Raw genomic sequence first — 26619 nt, 5'->3', positions numbered from 1 at the left:
GTCAGAGAGGGCTAAAGAGCACATCTGCAGACAGGGCTTCTGTGGGGCAGCAGTCCAGATGTGCGCCATGCCCGTGCACCCCTGGCAGAAAGACAGGCAGGTGGGGAAAGGGGGAGGGGGAGGATGAGGACCAGGGCGGGGGGTGGGGTGTGAGCCAGGAGGGGAGCGGATGAGGATTAGTGGTCCAGGGAGGGAGGATGTTGAGGGACGGTGGGGAGGGAGAGGTCAGTAGGAGGAGGAGGGAAGGGGTGAGGAATTGGAAGGGGTTGACAGTGTGAGAAGCTGAGCTGGGGGTGGGAGGTGAGGAGAGGTGGGAGGAGTTGGGGAGGGGATGGAGCTTGTCTCTGCCTGTACCCAGGTACCTGTTGGACATCCAGTCACTGGAACTGTCGGACAGAGTAGGGAGCAGAGGTAGACATCTTGTTTTGTTCCCAGTGCAATGCCTCAGGTTTACAACCCTCACGTCGTGTTCAGACACTCAGTGGTGATGTCTCTCCTTCCTCCATGACCCTCCAGAGCTCTGCACTCCTCCACTCTGACAGCGGCTGTCACCACAAAGTTCCCCGTCTGACTTCCAATGAGCAGTTTAAACCCAGCAGTAAAACGGCAGGCAATGAAATTTTTTGAAATCATTTGCAATGTGAAGAAAAAAGAACTGTAAAGAATTAGGCAGCATAGTGGCGCAGCGGGTAGAGCCACTGCCTCACAGCTCCAGAGACCTGGGTTCAATCGTGATCTCCGGCGCTGTCTGTGTGGAGTTTGCACCTTCTCCCTGTGACCGTGTGGGTCTCCCCCGGGTGCTCCGGTTTCCTCCCACATCTCAAATATGTGCGGGTCAGTTGGTTATTGGCCGCTGTAAATTGCCCCCCTCGTGTGTGGGTGAGGGGTAGAATATGGGGGGTGGGGGTTGTTGAGAATGTGGGGAGAATAAGGAGGTGAGATTAGTGTTGGATTGGTTTGGATTGGAACTTCTCCTCACCTCAGTGGATGGCTGATCACTTACTCTGAGACCCTGACCCATGTCCCAAGACAGCCCAGCCAGGAGGAACATCATCTCCGCACCTTACCCATCGAGCCCTGTAAGAACATTGTATCTTTCAATGAGATCACTGTTTCACCTTGAGAGAAAACCATCCAACTTTGTCCAACCTTTCAGCGGCATAGAAGCTGTTTTTGAGTCTGGTAGTTCATGGTGGACTTGGTGAACTGCATGGCTGTTTCTGTGCTGTATGACCCCCAACTCAATGAACTCCCAGCACAGACCCAGGCCGTTCACTCCATGCCCCCCCCACCCTGCTCCTCCCCGAGGTATTTGCTCCACACCACTGTCCAGCCCCTCTCCATCCCAGCCCCCCCCACCGATCACCATCCCCTTCTATCCATCATCCCCACCTTTGTGTTTAACCAGCAACGTCCCTGCCCTCAGAGTCCATCCCTCTCATCTGTCTCAACCACTCCTGATGGGAGTGAGCACCACATTCTCACTGCCCTTCAGACAAGGAGGATTGTCTGGATTCCTGATGGGATTTATTAGTCAAAGTGCCACAAATGGAAACATGTACCCTGCAGCTACCCACTGTGCAGAGCTGAAGATCTCTTCCCTGTGGCTCCCCAACCTTTGTTGCTGTAGTGAAAGGCGTCCAGGCCAGAGTCAACCTCTGATGGCACTCCCCTGAATTTCCTCGTGCCTTCTGCTGCCTCTGCATTCTTTCCCAAAGACTGACCGCACTACCAGAGGAAGGTGCAGTAACAATGTTTGAAAGACATTTGGAGAGGTACATGGAGAGAAAAGCTGGGAGGGATATGGGCCAAATGCAGGTGAATGGGACCAGCTCAGGTAGACACCTTGGTCGGCATGGACGAGTTGGACCTGTTTCCCTGTCGTTTGACTCTGTGCCACATTCCCATGGGACAAGTCCAATGGGCTGACACCAGCCTTCGGGATCTGTAGGCCACACCCTGGGTATTATTTTTAGTGATGAACAACTGGTGTCACAGTTGGGCTGTGAGATAATCAGGGGATTGGTGTCAGTAGGCCCAACAAATATTCACAATGGCATTTCAGCGACTTAAGCCATTTGGGGTCAGAGGCACACTCGGACTTCCTTCTGTCATGCTGATTAATTTTTAATCACAGCATTGCTGTACCATAAATTAGATCGATTCCAGTATCTCCCAGATTCAGCTTTAACACACCAGGGTGAAACGGTGATCTCAATGAAAGATACAACATTCTTACGGGGCTCGATGGGTAAGGAGCGGAGATGATGTTTCTCCCTGGCTGGGCTGTCCTGGGACATGGGTCAGGGGCTCAGAGGAAGTGATCAGCCATCCACTGAGGTGAGGAGAAGTTCCTTCATACAGAGGGTGGTGAACCTTTGGCTGTGGAGGTTCAGTCATTCCAGGCAGGGATCGAGAAGTGGGGTTAGTGCAGGAAAGTGGTATTGTTTATTGGTATTGGTTTATTATTGTCACATTAACTGAGATACAGGGAAAAGCTTTTGTTTGTGGGCCATCCAGACAGATCATTCCATACACAAGTACATCGAGGTAGTAAAAAGAACGTAGAATATAGTGTTGTAATTACAGAGATAGTGCAGTGCAGGTAGACAATAAGGTGCAAGGGCCATGCTGAGACAGATTGTGAGATCAAGAGTTCATCTTTTAGCATATGAGAAGCCACGATGTTGTGCTGAACTGATTAAACTAGTAATTAAATGCCTAACTAAACTAATCCCTTCTGCCTGCACAATGTCCGTATCCCTCCATTCTCTGCACATTCATGTACCTAAGAACCTCTTAAACCCCTCTATCATATCTGCCTCCACCACCACCCCTGGCAGCGCATTCCAGACACCCACCACTCTGTGTGTAAAAACAAACGTGCCCCTCACATCTTTGAACTTACCCCCTCTCAACTTAAATGCATGCCCTCTAGTATTAGATATTTTGACCCTGGGAAAAAGATGCCATCTGTCTATCTGTGCCTCTCATAATCTTATAAATTTCTATCAGGTCTCTCCTCAGCCTCCGCCACTTAAGAGAAAACAACCCAACTTTGTCCATCCTCTCAGTGGGATAGAAGCTGTCTTTGAGCCTGGTGGTTCGTGCTCTCAGATTTTTGTATCTTCTGTCCGACGGGAGAGGGGAGAAGAGAGAATGTCCAGGGTGGGAGGGGTCTTTGATTATGTTGGCTGCTTTCCTGAGGCAGCGAGAAGTGACAGTATCAATGGGGAGGCTGGTGTCCGTGATGGGCTGGGCTGTGTTCACAACTCCCTGCAGTTTCTTGCAGCCCCGGGCAGAGCAGTTGCCGTGCCAAGCCGTGATGCATCCAGGTAGGATGCTTTCTATGGTGCATCGATAAAAATTGGTGAGGGTCAACAGGGACGTGCTGAATTTCATTTGCCTTCTGAGGAATTGGTGTTGGGTAAATATTCAGCTGTGATCACATTGAATTGTGGAACAGGCGTGTGGGGTTAAATGGCTTACTCCTGCTTTGGTTCTTACATTCTTACAGTCCAATGACTCTTGTTTGCTTCAGGTACTTGGAAGGACAAGAATATTTTTTTTCCCATATCTGAAGATGCCCTTTGATTTTTATCCTTGGCTGAGGGAGTGTGGCAGCAGTGAGACTCACAACATTTCAGAGGTTACAGACAGGGAACTGGAGAATGGAGCCACAAGAGACTGCGGATGCTGGAATCTGGAGCAACACACAAGATGCTGGAGGAACTCAGTGGGTCGAGCAGCATCTGTGGGTGGGGGAGTGGACTGTTGAGTGTAGGGTGGACAGAGGACCCAGTGGGAGGAGTGTGAGGGTGATGGGCAGATGGACACCTCCACCTATCACCTCCCAGCCTCTTGTTGCTATTTCCACTCTCTCCTGCTCCAGCTGCCTATTAACCCCCCCTCCTCACCTGGATCCACCTATCACCTGCCAGCTCTTGCTCCACCCCTACCCCTGCCAGCTATCTCCCCTCTACTCGTTCAGTCCAGATGAAGGGTTTTGTCCTGAAACATCGACTGTGCATTTCCCTCCAAGATGCTGCCCGACCCGCTGAGTTCCTCCAGCGTCATGTTTGTGGCTGGAAAATGGGATGAGAACAGATAGGTATGTGATGGCCAGTATGGGCACAGTGGGCCAAGGGCCTGTTTCCACACTCTGTGACTCCAGGACCATGAGGAGACTGGACGGGTTGGGCTGGCTGTATTGGAAGAGGCACAGGAGAGACCACAGATGCTGGAGCCTGGAGCAACACACACAAAATGCTGGAGGAACTCAGCAGGTCGGGCAGCATCTATGGAGGGAAATAAACAGTCGACATTTTGGGCTTCATCAGGACAGGACTGGAAGAGGAGCAAGTTTTAATTGAGGTGTTTAAAGCAATGCTGAGAGTGGGAGAGGCTGGGAGGGACCCACTTACTCTCACAGAGACAGTACAGCGGTGCAGCGGGTAGTGCTGCTGCCTCCCAGCTCCCAGCTTCACTCCTGACCCCAGTGCTGTCTGTGTGGAGCTTGCACGCTCTCCCTGTGACCATGTGGGTTTCCCTCGGGTGCTCCCACATCCCAAAGATGTGTGTTAATTGGCTGCTGTAAATTGCCCCCAGTGTGTGCGTGAGGGGTAGAATCGGGGGGGGGGGGTGTTGATGGGGATGTTGGGAGAATGAGTTGCAGGGAAAGTTCATAGTGGGATGAGATTTCCCTGAGAGCCAGCATAGAATTGATGGATTGAATGGCCTCTTTCTGTGTCATAAGAAATATGAAATAACCGGGGGACTAGACTTAAGGTGACAGGTCGGACTAGCGGGACCAGAGGGCCATGAGAAATGTTTCTGCTCAGAGGGTGGGGGAAATGGATGACACAGGGTGGGTCTCTGTCTGTTGGAAGGTGAAGATAGCGTGGAGTTGGTGGCACCCCACCTCAACACTCCATACCCCTCCCCGACACCCCCCCACATGATGAGGGAGGAAATCCCGGCCCGTAGAAGGATCGGCCTCAGTTCTGGAGAGGTTGAGCAGCAGTGACAACTCCTTCGGCAGAGCTGCTCTGAGGTGGGGGGGATCAGGCCAACTCATCCAAATACCGCAGATGCTGGAAACCTGAAATAAAAAGAAACGGAGAAGGCGGGAGGTAGCCCGCAGGTGAGGCAGTAGCAGTGGAGGGAGAGAAACAGTCAACGTTTCAGGTTGAAGTGGTTACAGTGGGAAACGGACAAGTGAAGGGGAGGAGGAGAGGTCTGTGGTAGGGTGGAGACAAGGGGCGATTGAATGAGGGCGATCGTACAAGGCAACAAAAATGTAGAAAAGGTGAAAATGCAGAATAAGTAACAGCAATTACCAAAGGAATGTGGAAGGAATGTTGAAAATCTGGAATGAAAGGGCCAGGAATGCTGATTATCTGTAAGTACTGAGGCTGGGAGGCTGAGGTGTCCCTGACTGATGGATGAGGTGCTGATCCAACCATACAGAGAGTGGGGGGCTAGGATGGGAGTGGGTTGGAGATTGACTGGAACCTCAGGGTTGTCCTTGCAGACTGAACGGAGACGTTCTGCGAAGGTTAGTCACCTGATCTATACTTGGCCTCACCAGTAAAGCAGAGAGCTCGTTGTGAGCACTGAATCAGTACTGTAGATCGGAAGAAGTGCTGGTAAATCGCTGCTTCATCTGGAAGGACTGTTCGGGTCAATGGATGGTGGGAACAGAAGAGGTAAAAGGACAACTGCAGGGGTCGCAACAGTGAGGAGGGGAGTAGTCAGAGTCATAGAGTTCTACAGCAGGGAAACAGGACCTTTAGTCCAACACATCCATGCTGACCTGAGCTAGTCGCATTTGGTGGAGATGAACAAGTTGAATTTGTGGGAGGAACAATCCCTTTGGAATGCTGAGGGAGGGGAGACGATGTATATTTAATGTCAGTGCTGCGGATGGTCGCCAGTGACGTCAGTGTTGGGGATGGTCCCCAGTGACGTCGGTGCTGGGGATGATCCCCAGTGACGTCGGTGCTGGGGATGGTCGCCAGTGACGTCGGTGTTGGGGATGGTCCTCAGTGACGTTGGTGCTGGGGATGGTCCCCAGTGACGTTGGTGTTGGGGATGGTCCCCAGTGACGTTGGTGTTGGGGATGGTCCTCAGTGTTCCTGTCAGTTCAGGATGGTTTTATTAACAACTGGAACTTTGGTAAAGTTGAGGTCATGCAACCAGATAAAAGGAGGTTTGTAAATCTGAGCCCCTTTCAATAAAATATTGGACCCTGTGTGTTCCCCCCTTACACTTGCCCTTGCTCGGTAGGATGGTAGGGAACTATGGTTTCTTCACAAGGTATGTTGTTGAGATCTGCTGTCAGATTTACCAATTCCTCAAACTCTTAACACCTGGAACTATTCCTGGAAGTTACTTTTTTGCCTCCGTGATCCCAGCCGGTCACAAACTGGGCACCCAGCTCCCGTTCCATTTTCAGTACTTTAATCCTTATAACTTAATGTTTACACAGAATGGAACAGTGAACATTTCTCTCCCAGCTCAGTGAGTGCTCTTTCTTTAGTACTGCGTTGTGGTATCACATGACTCATTCAGACCAAGAGGCAGGGTTCTGTTTATTTGTGACGGTCAGTTTTAGCAGAACTTACAATGCACGGTGCAATTGTTTTTTGCAGTGATTAATCCTGGGAGCAATGGTAGGTTGATGAGGCATGGTTACCCACCACTCTTGCAGTTAGTATCACAATGTAATTTAACTCACTTGGTCTTTAGATCTCAGTGTCTGGGATTTTAATCTTTAATTCCTGGGGATTCCGGGGAATCCTGTCAGGAATGTGCCGCTGGAGAGGCTGACGGAGTTACATTCAACACTAGTTTCCACCTATGAACCTCCCTGGTTCTGCTCCCCACCCACTATTCTCCGAAGTTCTGAAGTGGCAATGCCTAGACACACCACCCCGCATGGAACTCGTAATTCACTCCCTGCACGTTTGTTGACAGTTTAGATTTGGCGCTGATATTGAAATTGATTGTGGAATGTATGAATTATTGATCTTAGTACATCTGGAGGTCTGTTGCAATGGAGAACTTGTTAACCATTCATGTATGAAGGTGGTTACCAGGAGCTACTGCTTAGCTAATGGATGGAAATCCAACATTAATTCTTTCACAGTGTTGCTGTCGTTCAGTGCAGCCACAGGTGAGGCACTGACACTCAGAATGCTCCATTTACAGTGAATGAGTTCAAGAAGTTTGACTTTGAGATTGTTTTTTCCATCTTGATTCTGAGTCTAGAGTTGGTGGGGTCAAGTCCCACTGGAGATGTGAGCAGATGTTGCAGTGCAGCTCTGAAGGAACGATGCTGTGTCATCCTTGGGATTGCTTCATGCTGTTCATCAGCATTGAGAGAGTGTTCTGAATTACTGAGCACTGTTTGTGAAAGTTTCAAAAAAAATGCAACTGTCAGATGCAAGGTTGGCAGGGCAGTGGGTGTTGTGTTTCCCTGTGTAAAACCAGCGCTGGAGCCAATGATAATGTTCCCTGTTGGTTGTAGAATCAGAATCGTACAGGGCAGAAATAGGCCCTTTTGGCCCACCATCCATGCCATCTGATCACATCCAGTGCTGGTCCCAGGTATGTTCGAACCATCCGGTTTGCACTGGAGATGTGTCTTGATCTCTCTATGCAATCCTCCTTTTGCCTTTCCAACTTACGTCGCACTAGTTTTATAACCACATCTGTCCCTTCTGCTCTTCACAGACCTCATTCGGACTTGAGAAGTACTCATGTTGATCTTCATTGTCTGCAGTAAGGCTCGATTATCAGCTAGAGACACTCTTCCTTGTGGTCTCCCGTGGTGTTGATATCAATGTGTGCAATCAGCATGATTGTACAACTGTAAACCACTTTGGGTCAATTGTAAGGCGGTGAGATTCATTATCTGCACTTCCTTTTACTGACCTTGCTCAGTTTCCATCTAGGAGACACGAGAGACTGCAGATGCTGGAATCTGGAGCAACACACAAGGTGCTGGAGGAACTCAGCAGGTTGAGCAGCATCTGTTGGGGGGAAAGGAATTGTCAACATTTCAGGTGGAAATCCTGCATCAGGACTGAGAGTGGTGAGGTGAAATGGTCAGTCTGCCCCCTCCACTCTCAGCCCTGATGCAGGGTTTCCACCCGAAACGTCGGCAATTCCTCTCCCCCCACAGATGCTGCTCGACCTGCTGAGTTCCTCCAGCAGATTGTCTGTTGCTCTAGACTCATTTTCCTGTCCCGGTCATTTTGTGAACCCAGGCTGGGGGGGGGCGGGGGGAGTACAGTGCCTGTTGATGACTCAGTGCAAGCAGGAACTAAGGAGCGAAGCAGTCTTTCCACGATTGACCTAAAGCTCCCCAAGCCATCCCAGGACACCTGCTTGGAGATTTCCTCACGTCCCAGCTCCCCCAGAGCCTTCCTGCCATTGGGCACAGAAAATGCTGGAAGCACTTGGCAGGTCAGGCAGCATCTGTGGAGGAAGGAACAGAGCTGATGTTTCAAGCCGGAGACCCTTTGTCAGAATTGTCTTCCCACGGCCGGTTGTAAGACATAAAGACTCTTTATTGACCACCCGGATGATTGGTAGTGGAGGTTGTGGTTTGTGGTGATGGGAGATGCTGTCAGTCGAACAGCCATGTCCTCTTTGTCCCAGGTTGATGGAAACCAACCACAACTCTCTAACACCCCTGTTGCTTTCTCTGGATTTTTTTACTTGTGGCATTCCTCTGGAGATCAACCTTCATTTCCTGGTGACTCCAGGCTGCTTCCATCCCACAACATGTTGATCTGACATCGCTCCTCCAGGAAAGTCCGCAGTTCTGGCCAGAACATGTTTGGAACTGGTCTCGAGATCAGGTGGTTATTGTAGCTCTTTAAAGGTGTCTAAATGCAAGGGTGCGTGGAGCTGTTTGAAAAGGTTTGAGATATTTTATGTGAACGTTGACAGCAGAAACAGCCACATGATTTTCTGGATGTAAAATGATTCGGCAACATGTTAGCAGCTTGTCGACCTTTCCCCTTGTTTGCCTTTGTTTAGTATTTGAGTGACACACACCTCGCAGTGTCAATATTGCTAGGGGCAACGGCGTAAGGAGAGTTCCACATAATCAGAAAAGCTTCCTAACCCTCACAAAAATGATTGCAAATTTGGAACAGTAAATTCCTCCTCCAGTGTTTCAGTTGATAAAGACTTGTGATTGACATCTACATTGAATCCAAAATTCTCTTGTCGCTTTGTTTATAATTCCTTCCCACTGGTGTGTGACCTGAGCCAGGGATTTGTTGTTAGGACAGGTGACAGCAGCCCTCTGGCCCCCCTCTCTGGTTAGGCCAGGACAAAGCCTTGCACAAGATGTCAGCCTTGCCAAGCTCCATCCTGAGATCTACTAGCCTGGGACACTCACAATGAATGAACGCAAGAGTATCACCTTAAACTGATGCCACAGAACTGGATGTGGAGCGGGAACTCATTCAGACATATAACTTAGGGACAGGAGTGTGTCGTTTGGGTCTTTGAGCCTGCTCTGTCACCCAATAAGATCATAGCCATCTGATGTTACCTCAACACATTCCCACCAACCCCCCGTAACTTTTCACCCCCTCACTTATCAAGAACCTTTTTACCTCGGCCTTCAAAATATTCATAGACTTTGCATCTACTGCGCTTTGAGGAAGAGTTCCAAGATTCAGGATCCTCAGAGAAACAAAGACTTAAGCACATCCATGTCTTAAGTAGGCGAAACTTTCTTTTCATAGAGTGACCCCTGTTCTAGATTCTCCCACGAGAGGAAACATCCTCTCCACATCCACCCTGAAGGACCTGTGTTCAGAACTGGCAAACAAAGGCTTCTGAGCCCATAAAACCTCACATCACAGAAGGACTCTGTTTGTGTGAGTCCAGTTTGTTCCACACCCAACCTGTTGTCCTCCAGGTCCTCCTCTTCCAGTCCTCTGGCCTTTGGAAGCTGCCTGTGGAATCCAGTCTCACTACCTTCACTGATAGTGAGTCCAGGTGTTGGAAACATTCTGTGTGCAGACATTTCCCCTCAGTTCTCCTATAGTTTGCCAGCACTTTCACTGATTGAGCTCACATGGAATTCCCTTCCCGACTTTTAACACCTCCATCAAATCTCCCCTTGACCTTCTGTGCCGCACAGAGAACAGCCCCATTTCTCCAGCCTGTCCTCAGGAGTGAGCTCCCTCATCCCTGGGTCAGTTTGGGTCAAACCTCTCCATGGCCTCTCCACGGCCGTACCATCTGGTATGGGATCTGGAATTGGATGCAATGATCTTGCACAGTCCCAAGGAAGGCCTAGAGTTGCTGGTGTCACTGCTCAAGGCTTGACTTAACCATAACCTGAAGCTTAACACTGAATTCTGGACTAGTCTTCCAAAAGAAATTGTGAGCCTTGCTTTAGATCGGATCAGGCACACCTCTAGGACAGCTGAAAGACAAGTGTGATCACACCATGGGCCCCTCCATCTCAAGGCTCTTAAAGGTATTTATCTACAAAAACAGGAAAACTCCCATCAAAAAGATTTACAGCTTCTGGAAATATTTAACAGAATTACTCAGGTAGTATCCGTAGAGAGGAACAGAGTCAATGATTCAGGTCTGTGACTCTTCACTGGAACCAAGAAACGTTTCTCCTCCAGCGAGGTTGGCCACACTGGATCTTTATTCCTTGGAGAGCAGGAGAATGAGGGGTGACCTCATAGACGTTTATAAAATCATGAGGGGTATGGATAAGGTGGACGGTCATAGTCTTTTCCCCAGAGTCGGGGAGTCCAAAACTAGAGGGCACAAGTACAAGATAACAGGGGAGAGATTTAAAGGAGACCTGAGAGGTAACTTCTTTACACAGAGGGTGGTGAGTACCTGGAACGAGCTGCTAAAGGAAGTGGTCGAGGTGGGTACAATTACAATGTTTAAGAGGCATTTGGATAGGTATATGAAGGGGAGGGGCTTGGAGGGTTATGGGTCAAACGGGCAACTGGGACTAGCAGGGAGGATGGTGTGGTCAGAATGGACCAGTTGGGCCGAAGGGCCTGTTTCCGTGCTGTACTACTCTATGACTCCAAAGACGCAACTTGCCCTGCGGACTATTTCCACCATTCCCTGTTTTCATCCATGCTCCCGCGTCAACAGTATTGATTGGTCCATCTGTGTTTAATTGTGAGTAACTCACTGGCCTGGTTATGAAATGAAGCAACTAGCCATTTTAACAGAAGTTCTTGATTGAACTTCTGACCGATTGTCCACTTTCCTGAGTCTGTGGTCCTTACCACTGATTTACTCTTTTCACACTGAGAGTTTAGCGGTGGTGTGAACTGGTTTCATTGTCACAGTAAACTGAGGGTGCAGGAATCTGGCAATGAAGCCCAACGGGATTGTTCCAAAAACAGATTGGGAATTTTCTCCAGGGAGTTCTGGGACACTGTCTCCAGATCCACTCTCGGTTTGCACTGAGTCAGGGTGAAGTGAAACTCTTTGTGTGGGTGCTGTGATTGTGATCAACTTCTAAAGATTAAATGAATTCAGAAACTCCTGCTAAGGTCATGTGCCTATTGTAGACATTGATAATTTGTGTTAAGTTTCGGAGGAATTGTGCCTTACATATATTAAATAAACACTGCAGCATTGTTCTATTGAAGTTACAGCACAGAAACAGGTCTTAAGCACCTCGCAGTCCATGCCAGTGTTTCTGCTCTGAGATCTCCCTCCCACTATCTTCATCCCAGCCATGCACTGTACTTGGACATGTCACTGCCGTACACCTCGAACACTGCCTGTTGGAGAACATTTACCATTCCCACTGCATTCTGCAGAGACGTTTCTCCCAAATATCCTACGGGATTTATTAGTGGCTGTCTTATATTCGTGGACACATGAAGGCAGGAACCTTGCTGGATCACACGTCCCTCATGATATTTTATGCCAGTGTTTGAAATTGGATTCCTCTCTGGAGTTCTGAGATGCAAACATTGGTCAGTAATGGTGTTGTTACAGTCTCTTAGATAGACACATGAATGATAGATGGGGGCTATGTGCGAAGGAAGGGTTAGATAGATCTTAAGAGCAGGATAAAATGTCAACATAACATTGTGGGCTGAAGGGCCTGTACTGTGCTGTAGTGTTCTATGTTCTTAAGTCAGTGGCTGACTCAGGAACAACTTGTTCCCTTCTCACCTCGCTCTCCCATGTCCCATTTATATTATTAAACAACTTCCCTCCATTGATCAGAAAAGCCACAGATCATTTAGCAGCCTGAGGCGAGAGTACAGGAGGGGTCACCGATGGCACCAGGGGCTAGAGCTGAGTGCTGAGTTATCCCCAAACCACAGGCTTCCTATCAGGAACTGTTACTTCCATGGCAAATCAATGGAGCAACTTTGCTTTCTCACTGCTGGTCTGCACAACCCGCAACAAACCAGTCAACACAGGGGTGAGAGCGTGAATGGCTCCCTCGACCCTGTTCCACCATTCTGTCAGAGTGATGATCTATGTTAGATCCCCACCTTGGTTCTGTAACTAATATGGGCATTGTCTCAATTTCCTTCCCTTCCTTTACCTCTTGTCATCTCAGTAAACCCCTCCCCTACACACCTTCCCATCTCAGTAAACCCCTCCCCTGCACACCTTCCCATCTCAGCAAACCCCTCCCCTACACACCTTCCCATCTCAGCAAACCCTTCCCCTACACAGCTTCCCACCTCTGTAAACCCCTCCCCTACACACCTTCCCATCTCAGCAAACCCTTCCCCTACACACCTTCCCATCTCAGCAAACCCTTCCCCTACACACCTTCACATCTCAGCAAACCCTTCCCCTACACAGCTTCCCACCTCTGTAAACCCCTCCCCTACACACCTTCCCATCTCAGCAAACCCTTCCCCTACACAGCTTCCCACCTCTGTAAACCCCTCCCCTACACACCTTCCCATCTCAGTAAACCCTTCCCCTACACACCTTCCCATCTCAGCAAACCCCTCCCCTACACACCTTCACATCTCAGCAAACCCTTCCCCTACACACCTTCCCATCTCAGCAAACCCTTCCCCTACACAGCTTCCCACCTCTGTAAACCCCTCCCCTACACACCTTCCCACCTCTGTAAACCCCTCCCCTACACACCTTCCCATCTCAGCAAACCCTTCCCCTACACACCTTCACATCTCAGCAAACCCTTCCCCTACACAGCTTCCCACCTCTGTAAACCCCTCCCCTACACACCTTCCCATCTCAGCAAACCCTTCCCCTACACACCTTCCCATCTCAGCAAACCCTTCCCCTACACACCTTCACATCTCAGCAAACCCTTCCCCTACACAGCTTCCCACCTCTGTAAACCCCTCCCCTACACACCTTCCCACCTCTGTAAACCCCTCCCCTACACACCTTCCCATCTCAGCAAACCCCTCCCCTACACACCTTCCCATCTCAGCAAACCCTTCCCCTACACACCTTCCCATCTCAGCAAACCCCTCCCCTACACACCTTCACATCTCAGCAAACCCTTCCCCTACACACCTTCCCATCTCAGCAAACCCTTCCCCTACACAGCTTCCCACCTCTGTAAACCCCTCCCCTACACACCTTCCCACCTCTGTAAACCCCTCCCCTACACACCTTCCCATCTCAGCAAACCCTTCCCCTACACACCTTCACATCTCAGCAAACCCTTCCCCTACACAGCTTCCCACCTCTGTAAACCCCTCCCCTACACACCTTCCCATCTCAGCAAACCCTTCCCCTACACACCTTCCCATCTCAGCAAACCCTTCCCCTACACACCTTCACATCTCAGCAAACCCTTCCCCTACACACCTTCCCATCTCAGCAAACCCTTCCCCTACACACCTTCACATCTCAGCAAACCCTTCCCCTACACACCTTCCCACCTCTGTAAACCCCTCCCCTACACACCTTCCCATCTCAGCAAACCCTTCCCCTACACAGCTTCCCACCTCTGTAAACCCCTCCCCTACACACCTTCCCATCTCAGCAAACCCTTCCCCTACACACCTTCCCATCTCAGCAAACCCTTCCCCTACACACCTTCACATCTCAGCAAACCCTTCCCCTACACAGCTTCCCACCTCTGTAAACCCCTCCCCTACACACCTTCCCATCTCAGCAAACCCCTCCCCTACACACCTTCCCATCTCAGCAAACCCTTCCCCTACACACCTTCCCATCTCAGCAAACCCTTCCCCTACACAGCTTCCCACCTCTGTAAACCCCTCCCCTACACACCTTCCCATCTCAGCAAACCCTTCCCCTACACAGCTTCCCACCTCTGTAAACCCCTCCCCTACACACCTTCCCATCTCAGCAAACCCTTTCCCTACACAGCTTCCCATCTCAGCAAACCCTTCCCCTACACACCTTCACATCTCAGCAAACCCTTTCCCTACACAGCTTCCCACCTCTGTAAACCCCTCCCCTACACACCTTCCCATCTCAGTAAACCCTTCCCCTACACACCTTCCCATCTCAGCAAACCCCTCCCCTACACACCTTCACATCTCAGCAAACCCTTCCCCTACACACCTTCCCATCTCAGCAAACCCTTCCCCTACACACCTTCCCATCTCAGCAAACCCTTCCCCTACACACCTTCCCCTCAGCAAACCCCTCCCCTACACACCTTCCCACCTCTGTAAACCCCTGCCCTACACACCTTCCCATCTCTGTAGACCCCTCCCCCCTTTACATAGAACATGGAACAGTACAGCGCAGTACAGGCCCTTTGGCCCACGATGTTGTGTCAACCTATATAAACCAACTCAATGAACAATCTAACCCTTCCCTCCTTCACAGCCCATAACCCTCCATTTTTCTTACATCCATGTGCCTTTATATGAGTCTTTATAATGTCCCCATTGTATCAGCCTCTACCACATCCTACATCTACGTCTCTGTGAATCCTTAATCTACATCTCCCTGCATTTCTATATCTTCCAGCCCACACACCCTTCACTTTCACCATAATTCCCTGCTACCCTTACACTCCATCTCTGTAACCCCCCTCTGGCCCCTACACCCCTCCCTGTCTCTGTAACCCCTTCTGGCCCCTACACCCTTCCCTATCTCTGTAATCCCCCTCTGGCCCCTACACCCCTCCCTATGTCTGTAATCCCCTTCCAACCCTAACTCCTCCCTATCTCTGTTACCCCCTCTAACCTCATCACCCCTCACTCACTATCACCACCTCTTGCCCCTACGCTCTCCATCTCCGTATACCCCTCTTACCCCACAACCCTCTACAATCCCTGTGCTTTTCTATCCCTGGCATCTTGAACATGTCCAGTTTCCATTACTCCTCCACTGGCGGTTGTGCCTTCAGTTGCCTGGGCCTTGAGCTCTGAAGCCCCCTTTCCAATCCTCCTTTACAACAATGCTGAAAGCCTCCCTCTTTGACCAAGCTTGTGGCCATCAGTCCTAACCTGTTTGATGATGGGCCTTGGGAGCAGTGAGAGTGCTATTGGAGCCTGAGAGTTGCATTGCTTGTTGTACCTTGGACCGTAACGAGCACTGTTTGTATCCCCGTAGTTTCACCTGCTGCGGAGAGAATCCGTTTCATCCTTGGGGAAGATGACGATAGTCCTGCCCCCCAACTCTTCACAGAAATGGATGAACTTTTGGCCATTGACGGACAGGAGATGGAATGGAAGGAGACGGCCAGGTAGGGAAGCCTTTCTGCAGTTTCCCATCAATGAGATGTACCTTTCTGTAGACCCGCTCACCACCTTGATTGGTCCCGAAGTACCTTAGAACCAGGGAAATGATATTGGAAGTGGAGTTACTGCTGTAATATTAGGACATTGACATTGTGAACAGCAAGACCCTACAAAGACCAACGAGAAGGTGAATATTATATTTCTCCTTCAATCTGGACAAGTGCAAACATTTCCTAGTGTTTGTTTGTCACCATGACCGAGAGCTGCATCATCTACTTCCTGCCCTCTGCACCCTTTTCAAGCCACGATCTCGCCACCTCACCCCAGTTCCTCCATGCCCTACCCAAGATTATCTTGTCCAGGACTCCCATGTCCTGCTCCCTTGCCCATTTCCACTAACCACGTGGCCCACCTTCAGCACTGGTCGATGTGACAAAATGGTTCTCCATCCCTGGGCAAAGTGTCTCCGAGGATCAGAATCATCTTCAAACCTCCTTCTCAAGGGGCCTACACCCTTACAACCTTCCACAGCATTAACTCCTTCCTCATTTTCCTCTCTGAAGAGCAGGGGAGGTCACCCCTGATGTCCTGGCCCATTAATCCCTTGGTTGGCATCACCTTTAACAAATGATCTGGTCATTGTCACATTGCTGTTTGTGGGATCTTGCTGTGTACAATTTGGCTGCCACCATTCCTACGTTGCAACAGTGACTGCACATCAAAGAGTACTTCACTGAAGTGAAGTGCTTTGAGATGTCCCGAGAGGCTCTTTAGAAATCCCAAGACTTACTTTGTATCAGGAGATCTAAGTTTGGCAGCAAGTACCAACATGCTATGCCAGGGAAATTCCTCTTATAAAGAAAAGAATCTCTTTGACATCGCTAATTGATGTGTGTATTCATGTAATCAGTGGCATGCTGAAGGCAAACAGTGAATTATAATGAACAGCAACTCTGGGCTGAACTTTTAATTGTTTCTTTATTTACGGAATAAATATTGACACTTTGTATTAGCCAATCCTTTGCACTCAGGGCAAGGCTTGTGAAGTTAATTCATTCATAATCTACAACAAAGGTGTATTGTCAGTGAGATGTCTTTGAATTCAACTGAGTTTACAGCACGACCTCCTGATAAAAGCAGGATTATTTAGCCTGCACGGCACAGTGTGTGGTGGGTGGCCAGTGATGATAAATGATGCACAGCAGATTAGTTAGAACATTGGGCATGATACTCAGGTATGAGACGTGAGGTGACTGGCAATGTCAGCATTTCGTTGTCCGTTACTAGTTATGTTAAACTGAGGAGGCAGGTATGAGTTGACCACATTTGGTGGGTCTGAAGTCACTTACTGGCATCCCTGGGTAATCAAAGGGTTCCGTTTTTACAGATGTCCCTTTGTTTATTTTGTCCATGTCAGAAAATACACAAAAATCACTCGATATAGTAACGACACCTCCACAGTGTTGTCGTGAATGGCACCAAAAACACATAAGACTGACAGGAAAGAATAATTACTAAAAGTCGAGAGAAAAAGGAAACTGGGAACGAACATAGGCATGTACATGGGACTTTTGAATTTAATATTATGGGAGCCCGTTGGTATGTAGGGGCATCTATAAATTGGGTGATCGTAACCCAGGGATGACCCATATAGGTCCGATTGTGTAAGGATAAAGTATTTCCTTTCCTGGACGACATTAGTGAATCAGGGTTTTTACAATGATCCATTTGTTCCATGGTCACCATTATTGAGATTAGTTTCTTTTTAATTCTAGATTTATTTAACTTACTGAATTCCAAAGCTGCTGTGGTGAGATTTGAACTCGTTTCTCTGGACCCATGGTCCAAAACTCTATCTGCTGGTCTATCAACTTAACCACTACTCTACTGTACCCTCTCTGGCTGGGATGTGGGAATTTTTGACCCTCCTTATCTGTTCACCAGGTGGATCAAGTTTGAGGAGAAGGTTGAAGAAGGTGGTGAGAGGTGGAGCAAGCCACACGTGGCCACACTCTCCCTGCACAGCTTATTTGAACTCCGGACTTGTATTGAGAAGGGAACAGTCATGTTGGATATGGAAGCTTCAACTCTCCCTCAGATCGTGGGTAAGCTTCCTTCTCTTCTTCCCTGACCCAGAGCGCTGGATCATATTTGGGGTTGTTATCAGGTGCCCTCTGACATCTGCCTCACACTATGAGGGAGTGGAACATCACACGAGGTTTTCTCATCCCTCCGTCCTCCTTACTAAACCATGTCCTGGCCAGGGGGGAGAATCCCAGGGGAAAATACTCTGGAAAATTCCTCTCCAAATTGCTGAAGGATGGAAATTAGCCCAGGGGATCACATGGATCCAGGAAGATGTCTGACACCTCTGACAGATGAGGTCCCTGGAGTGGTCACTACCAATCTATCTCCGTCTGAAAGAGTCAGTGCCCGCCCACCAGATGATAACACATTCCACAAGCTCCCAGCTCTCTGGGAATGGGGATCTGCTCGATCATCTTCCCATTCCCAGCCATACACAGCCCTAGCTCTTTTTCCTTATTTAGCCATTTTTGAGATCTGTGTGTTAGTGGTGAGGCTAGTAGTTGTCCCTGAGAATGCGGTGATGTGCCAACACCTTGATCCACTACTGTCCCTCTGGTGAAGGTGCTCCCACAGTGCTGTTGGGGAAGGTGTTCCAGGATTTAGACAGTGATGGTGGACGACCAGTGACACATTTTCAAATCAGGTTGACACATGGTCTGGAGGTGGTGGTCCTCCCCAGAATCCTTGCTCCCACTGCAGATCATCAGAGGTCACTTTGGGAATTGGGTGTGAATACACACACCACAGACTTTGTTTGTCATTAGCCAGGGTTCCGTGGGCTGTACTCACATCAGTGTGCCTGAAGGCTGAGAGTTCTGGAGACATAGGGACACAGATCCAGGCTGACGCTCAGTGCAATGCTTAGAGAATGCTACACTGTCAGAGGTACCTTCCTGCAGATCAGTTGTTAGCTGAGGCTGTGTCTGCCCTCTCAGCTGGATGTGGAAGGTCCCAGGTTTTGATGCAGGGAGTTTTTCAACATGTCCTGGCCAATATTTATCCTTTGACCGACTTCACTGGGCAAAATCAGATTCTCACAGTTTATGGAACTTGCTGTGTACAAACTGGCATGTTTACCATCGTTCCATAGCGGCAACCCTTCCAAAGTGTTTCCTTGGCTATTGGGTAGTTTGGGATGTTCTGAAGGTGGTGTAGAAATGCTTGTCGTTCCTTTCGCACTGGTGATAATCATAACGTTTATCTGTGCCTCGAACGGAGTGCTCTCTGTGTTTCCAGCCAATCCTTCTGACCCCTTGTGTTCTGGCAGAGATGATCATCGATGAGCAAGTTGCGAAAGGGCTGTTGAAAGCCGAGCTGAAGGAGAAGGTGACCTACACTCTGCTGCGGAAACACCGGCACCAGACCAAAAAATCCAATCTCCGCTCCCTGGCTGAAATCGGGAAGACAGTGTCCAGTGCAAGTAGGCTGTTTTCCACATCAGATAATGGTAATGCAGGAGCCAATTTGCTGCAGTGTTCTCCCCTCTTACTACCCCACTGTTGTGGTCCATTCCATTGCTAACATCCTCCCTTCCCATCCTACATGTATGGTCTCATATCGTAGAAAGGAAAACACGCTCCACTGGCTTTTGGTCAGTGGCCAAGAGCCAGAGCAGCCATCTCCAGAGTTACTCATCCAGCCACAAGGTCCTTACAATGCACAAAGATATTAATGAAGGCAGTCACTGAATTAATTAACACCAGACCCCGAGGAACAGGAGGAGGCGATCTGCACATGAAACCCAACTGAAATTTAGTTAGACCACACTTAATCTGTACCTTAATCCCAGCTACCACCTTGGTTCCTATTCTGTAATAATCTCATCCATTAAAATACAAATCCAATTCCCACCATCTTCGTCTGACCCGTCTACAGCCCTGAGCTCAACACCTTCTGTGGGATTGAGCTTCAGGCTTCTGTTTCCCTTTGTGTAAAGAACAAATTAAATGTTCAGGAAAGGTTTTGGACAGAATCACTGAACGGTTGCAGCAAAGAAGGAGGCCATTTGGCCTGTGGAAATCGTGCTGGCTCTATGCAGCAGCAACCCAACCAGTCCCACTCCCCCACCTGCAAGGAACTCCTCACGGAAGCCACTAGTGGGCTTGGCATTGATGCTGAGTGACTGTAGCTCCATGTAATGCATGCAGACAGTGACAGCACTGCTACAGGTCCCCATCACTGCAGTCTGTTCAACTCACCACATCTCCCGTTCCATTAAGTGGCCAGCGACTGGGATTGGTTCAATTGCAATCCGTCACAGTGGACAAGATGGAAAGCTTTACTCAGGAAAACATTTAGAATGACTCATCTTTGCACTTAGCTGTGGCAGTTTAAAACCTAACAGGTAACAACTTGTTCAGGTTTGCAGTCGGTCCCTTGCCTTTGCTTCATTAGTGAGCCTTCTCCACAGCCTCCTCAGATATAGTTCCTTGCTATCGTTACCCAAGAACAGATCACAGCTGCTCCCATTGAGAACCTGTCACATAATCCTGTAACTTTACATGGGGAGGAATATCCCTTTACTACACATAGTCTTTCCATCTCTCTTCTTTGACTTTTGAAACTGATTGGACCATTAGATGGAGCATTGATTGACTGGCTAATTTGCAAGGTGCTCGTATTTCCTTCCCATTCCAAAACAACCTGCAGTCGAAGAATCTCACGGTACAGAAGAGCCCATTAAGCTCACTGGAATTGTGACATCCGTGTACTTGACTTCATTTAATTCCACTCACCAAGTACTTGTCCAACTCCTGTTCAAACTTTCCTACTGAATCTGCTCCCACCACCCTCTTCAGCAGTCCTTGTCAGATCACAGCCATTCGCTGTGGAAATTCGGATCTGTGCCGAGGGGATCTGAAAGCCAAAGTTTGCTGGAAAATCTTCAGCAAGAAGTGAATACATATACAATTGAGTTTCAAATAACCATCCCTTCTGATGACGTGGACACTTGGATAGCTCTCCAATATTCTACTGATCTCCAGATTAGCAATTTTCACTGCTCTGTCAGGGACATTATTGTGTGTGTTACCAATAGTCAACCACAAGCCAGTCAGTCACTACAACATCTTTGGGTATGAATGCCATACATGAAATCATTTGGAAAGTCAGTTGTGACGTAGATTGGATCTTTGTTTTTGCACAGGGGTGGACCTTGCGAGACTCTGCTCCCTCTGAAACACCTAGGTTATAGTCATACATCGGAGGCTTGGAGGGTGTAACCAATATGTGGCCCTCCATCAGTGATATGAAGCACATAACCCTGGCCTATCTGATCATCCTTAACTGAGATCCAACATTGGGAGATCTGTCTCGCAAACTTCACGCTGTTGTGCCTTTGATTGTTTGCTCAAATGTTGTACCTTAATTTGAAGTTTTAATAATCTCTAATATTGCATATCCATCTTAAAGTTGACAAGTTGTTCTGAACATGGGTTACAATTGGGTGAAATGCAACTGGATTGGTTGAAAAGAATTAATTAATTCACCTCAATTTCTGTCAAATTATCAGAACAAACCCATAGGGGCAGAGGTTTGTCCTCGAGAACTGGTAATGTCTGCACAATATAGCTGTGATGACACTCAGACATTTGATTCTAGTATGTTCAATCCAACCAATTTCCAGAGTTGGAGAAAGCACCAGTCACAACTATATTGCAGGTTTAGCGCTAGTGATCGAAGGGAAACATCAACCCTGTCACCTCTTTCTTTACAAAGCTAAGGATATGTAATAGTCTCCATTTTAATTTGTTTGCTTGTTCAACTGCGATCAGAGCAGTGCCATTATAGGCAGAGACTACAATTTTCCAATACAATTTGTTATTGCATTGGCTGACAACAAATGCTTTGTGTCGTTTATATGCACAGTTGTTGGATTTTAACTATTCATTGGCAAATTTAAAGCAACAAGTTTTGAAAGCTTGGGCTGTCTTGCACATTTGAAAATTGGAATAAATGTGCAAACATTTCTAAAACTAACGCCCTTGCATGATTGCTCTGGTTGGTAAGTTTAACAGCAGCCTGATGATAGACTGTTGTGATGTGTTGGTTGGTCCCCTGGTGATTACTTGATGATAAGCTGCTGCACACACATTTATTTCATCTTTTACCTCGGACATTCTGCCCTCTTGCTGCAAACCCAATCTGCTGTCGCTGTTGCTGGATATTTCTTTTTTTCTCTTGCCTTTTGCTTTGTGGCTCTAAACGCTCCACCTGCTCTCGACGGCCTCCGATAAGCTTGCATTCCGCTCGACAGCTCGCTGCCATGCCTGGCGTTCCGACGCTCGGATCAGGACCTGCGAGTCCCACGGAGCCAGAGCATGGCACTGCCCAGTAAGTCCAACCTGTGCCGACAGACATTGAAGGCAATGTTAGGGGTGTGGGAATGTGACCTGGGCCACGGAGAAACCTCTGGGCTTCACTTACCACTGCAGGTGGGACCCGGGTTCCCTTGAGAGCAGAAGGTTGAGTGGCTTCCAGTGACAGGATTTGAGGGGGGGAGGTGGAGAGAGAGAAAAACTCTTTTGGTAGGGAAAGGGGAGACCAGAGCAAACGGGCAGAGCCTGAAGCTCAGAGCTCAGGCATTCAGGGGATCCTCATACGGAGGGCAATGGGTATCTGGACTCCTGTCATGTTGAAGATAGGGAGAGTTGCTGGGAACAGGGAAGGTATCAGTGAGGTACAATTGGAAATGTGAAAACCGGCATTTATTGTGTGGGGGTACCAAGGCGGCTAAAGAGAATCAATGTACAGATCAACGGATCTGTTTGTGAAAGGATAGGATTGAGGGGATGAATGGCCTTTTATTTCAAGGGATTTTGGGTCGATGTTGGCGAAACCAGGAACATCTTTCTGTGGGGGTTTGGGGGCCACTTTATCCATTGCAGGCAGGTGATGGTGGGATGGGTACGTCTACTAATGACGTGGATGATGATATCTCACAGCAGACCCCATGTTCACCGTGGGTCTCCTCCAGTGAATGAACCTGTGGGGCAATCATCTGACATTTACCATTATGTACATCCATTGCAGCCCTCTTCCTCCCATTACCTCTCCCCCATTAAAGTTCGAAACTCACTAGCAGATCGTACCATTATATAATCCTTCAAAACTTTGGAACAGTGCTGGCACCATATTACGTCTCTGGGCAGATCTCGAGCCCCTAGGAGACTTGACCACTGTTCCTTTATGTATGCCAAGTAGTGGAGTGGAGAGACTGCAGCAAATGACCAGGCATTTGACCAGCAATGTGGGTTAATCAGGCAGCATGTAACCCCTTTGTGCTAATTCAGTGTAAACATTCTAAATATAAATTAGAATGGATCTGTTTAGAACTTCATTCAATGGTTTGAATACAAAGGATCACTCTCGGATTCAATCTCCTTGGCGAGAGCAGTACGTGGAGATTTTTCTCTTCCTCTTTTGCTCACTATGCAGTTCTGCACACGGTAAACCCAGCCATGGGTTAGTATACACTGTGGGCTGAAGGGCCTGTTTCTGTGTTGTAACTCTCTATGACTCTCTGATGCTGAGAAATGGCGCCTCTGTAGTGATAGACTCAGGGCAGTGAGCAGTGCTGGTGTTGTAGGAGTCGTAGGTTCTCGAAGGACACGGCAATGTTCTCCTTGCATTGTCCCAGTGCACTCACAGCTAACAGCTCTATCTAACCCGCAACACTGCAGCCCTTAACCACTTTCCTTTCAGCTGCTTCTAGGTTGTCATGGGATGGAAGGTGGGAGGGTGAGGGGGCTTGAGGTGGGTACCGGCTCCTGAGGCTCTCCATGACCTCGGTGTGTTGGCTGCGGCTCAGCACATTGTGAGTTCAAGCCCCTCTCCAGAGATCTGAGCTCATGCGGTACTGAGGGATTTCTGCACTGCTGGAGGTGTGGTCTTTCAGTTATCAAGGCCCAATCTGCTCTGTTGGGTAGCTGTAAAACCATGGCCACCATTTCAAGGAGCAAGGAGATTATTACGTTAATCGAACAGCAAAAACCGCAGATGCTGGAAATCTGAAATAAAAACAGAAAATGTTGGGAATATTCCACAGGTCAGGCAGCGTCTGCAAAACAGAATTAGAATTTCAGGTTTTTGACCTATCACCTGGTTAGGTCAGACAAAAGTTCACCAATTGGAGATGTTAACTCTGTTTTCTGCTCCACAGATGCTGTCCGACCTGCTGAATATTCCCCACATTTCCTGTTTTTACAGTATTGTGGGAGCTTTCTATGTGCAACTTGGTAGCTGTGCTGTTCTATACAAAGTGTGCATGGCTAACCACAGTCCTTTGCTGACTCTTCTAGACACCACTGAAGCCAGGAAGGACAAGCAGACTGCAGTCCTTATTTTCTACACCAAGGGAATAATGTAGAGAGCACAGCTACGGATTGCATGTGCAAACTGAAAATGTAGAACTGGATGCTTTTATAAGAATGCAGGTTTCTTTCTTTCTGAATCTATTCTCCGAACTACACACTTTCTGCCTCAGTTCCCAATTGAGTTCAAGCTCCCCCTGGACAACTTGCCCTGTTCTGTTTGAATCCCCGCCATTGGTTCTCTCTTCCAGGTAGCCCAGGGTTAATCCATCGCAACCTGACCACAACCAGCATGAATGACATCTCGGACAAACCAGACAAGGATCAGGTAAGAGATCAAGTCATAGAGAGGTACAGCATGGAATCAGGTCCTTTGGCCCATTCACTCCATGTTGACCATCGACCACCCACTTACTCTCATAGAGTCATAAAGCAATACAGCACGGACACAGGCCCTTCGGCCCAACCAGTCCATGCTGACCACGGTGCCCACCCAGCTAGTCCCAACTTCCCGTGCTCGGCCCATATCCCTGTAAGCCCCCCCCCCCTCCACGTACCTATCCCAGTGTTTCTTAAGTGATGATATTTTACCTGCCTCACCCACTTCCTCTGGCAGCTCGCTCCATACACTCCCCCCCCGCATGAAAAAGTTGGCCCTCAGGTTCCTTTTAAATCTTTCCCCTCTCACCCTAAACCTATGCCCCTTAGTTTTGGACTCCCCTACCCTGGGGAAAAGACTGTTACCGTCCACCTTATCTATAAGGCTTAATTTTAAACACTTATATAATCCTACACTAATCCCAATTTATCCCCTCCACATTCCTATCCTCAGCTACAAACTGGGGGGTAATTTACAGCAGCCAATTAACCCACCAGTCTGCAGGTCTCTGGGACGTGGGAGGGAACCGGAGCACCCAGGGCAAAACCCACACAGTCACAGGGAGATCGTGCAAACTCCACACAGACAGCACTGGAGGTCAGGATTGAACCGGGGTCACTGGCACTGTGAGGCAGCGACTCTACGAGCTACACCACTGTGTCACTCATTCTTCTGGCGGCTCGTTCCACCACCCTCTGTATGAAAAAGTTGCCCCTCAGATCCCTTTTAAATATTTGCCCTCTCACTTTAAATCTGTGCCCTCCAGTTCTGGACTCCCCTACCCTGGGGAAATGACTGTGACCATTCACCTTATCTCTGCCCCTCATGATTTTATGAGCCTCTATAAGGTCAGTTCAAGTAGACAACCAGTCACACCACCTCAAGCACAATTAGGGCTGGGTGATAAATGCTGGCATCTTCAGCGATGCCCACAGCTTGTGCACATGAGAAAAAGGTCTTAAATCGAGATATTGAGGGATGAGGTGGAGAAATGGGCACCCCAGATCATCTGGGGTTAGTGAGGTTCCTGGTGACCCAGATTGTGAAGTAGTGAGGGTTGAGTTCTCCCAATCCACCTCCCGGGAGCTTGAGATTAATTTTTTCAGAATGAGGAGTGGGTAGCCACCTCTGGCGAATCTGACCACTGAGACCCACTGACCAGGATCAGATCCACAAGAGATGTTGAGAGCTCTCTCCAGAGCTGTATTTGTACAGCCTCGCCCACAGGCAGGGTTCAGGAGACTGTTACATATCTCCTTGTGACTTTGGCTGTAAGTATTTAAACAATTTGTGGGGATTTACTAGGATCACATGCAGTCATACGGAGTCAAAGTCAATGTTCAAAAGGGCATCAGACTGCAACAATGAAGAAGGAAGACTTGCATTTATATAGCAGCTCTTACAATATTCCAAATCACTTAACAGGTCCTCCCCAGGTCACGGCAGGGTTCCGTTCCTGTGAACTGCTTTTAACCTGAGCAGTTCACAAGTTGGAAATGTGACCTCGAACCGAGTTCCCACCTGGCAGAAGATTTCTGCAGGCTCTCAGCAGCCGGCAAATCCATCCCGCCGGTCTCCCAAACGTTGGCCTGGATGTACAGGCTGTACCTAAGTTGGGTGTTCGTAAGCTGAGGACGTCCTGTACAGGGTTTCAGAAGTACCTGTGCAATGTAGCGCCAACAGCAGCTCATTGAGAAGGACCAGATGTTTTGGAAGTACCTCCCATTGTCTGCTAAATAGTGCTGACCTAACACCTCAGCCACGTGTCTCCCACATCTGGCACAGTGGTGACAGGCTCTCCCTCTTACAGTGCCAGCTGCCTGGAAGTTATAGAATCAGAGAGTCATAGAGTCATACAGCAGGGAAACAGGCCCTTCGGTCCAACTTGTCCATGCTGACTGTGTTGCCCAGCGAGCTAATCCCATCTGCCCGTGTTTGGCCCATAGCCCTCTAAACCTCTCCTCTCCATGTACTGATCTAGATAACTTGCCTCCCCTCTCTCACTGTTTGCCACTTGACCTGTTCCCTCTCGCCCTACACCTGAAGTCTGTATTTCTGCAGAATAGTGGCAACCTCTGGCCTTCAAAAGATCCAGCTGTTGAGCTGACGAAGGAAGTTGAGACTGACCTGAGGCCATGGGCTG

At 48.7% G+C, this 26619-nt stretch overlaps 1 protein-coding gene across 1 annotated transcript in view; it reads left to right on the top strand.

Annotated features, from left to right (window-relative positions):
• The window catches only part of LOC127584373 (electrogenic sodium bicarbonate cotransporter 1-like), a 182221-nt gene that overhangs the window by 41695 nt on the left and 113907 nt on the right, over positions 1 to 26619 (top strand). The window contains exons 4-7 of the mRNA XM_052041132.1: positions 15571 to 15703; positions 17643 to 17803; positions 19054 to 19233; positions 24349 to 24425. Of these exons, the coding sequence (XP_051897092.1) occupies positions 15571 to 15703; positions 17643 to 17803; positions 19054 to 19233; positions 24349 to 24425 (551 nt within the window). The remainder of the gene's footprint in view (positions 1 to 15570; positions 15704 to 17642; positions 17804 to 19053; positions 19234 to 24348; positions 24426 to 26619) is intronic.

Source organism: Pristis pectinata, chromosome 2 (assembly GCF_009764475.1).
Source record: "Pristis pectinata isolate sPriPec2 chromosome 2, sPriPec2.1.pri, whole genome shotgun sequence".
NCBI lineage: Eukaryota > Metazoa > Chordata > Chondrichthyes > Rhinopristiformes > Pristidae > Pristis > Pristis pectinata.
The sequence above is the reverse complement of the archived record's forward strand: the minus strand, read 5'-3'. Positions and strand labels throughout refer to the sequence as shown.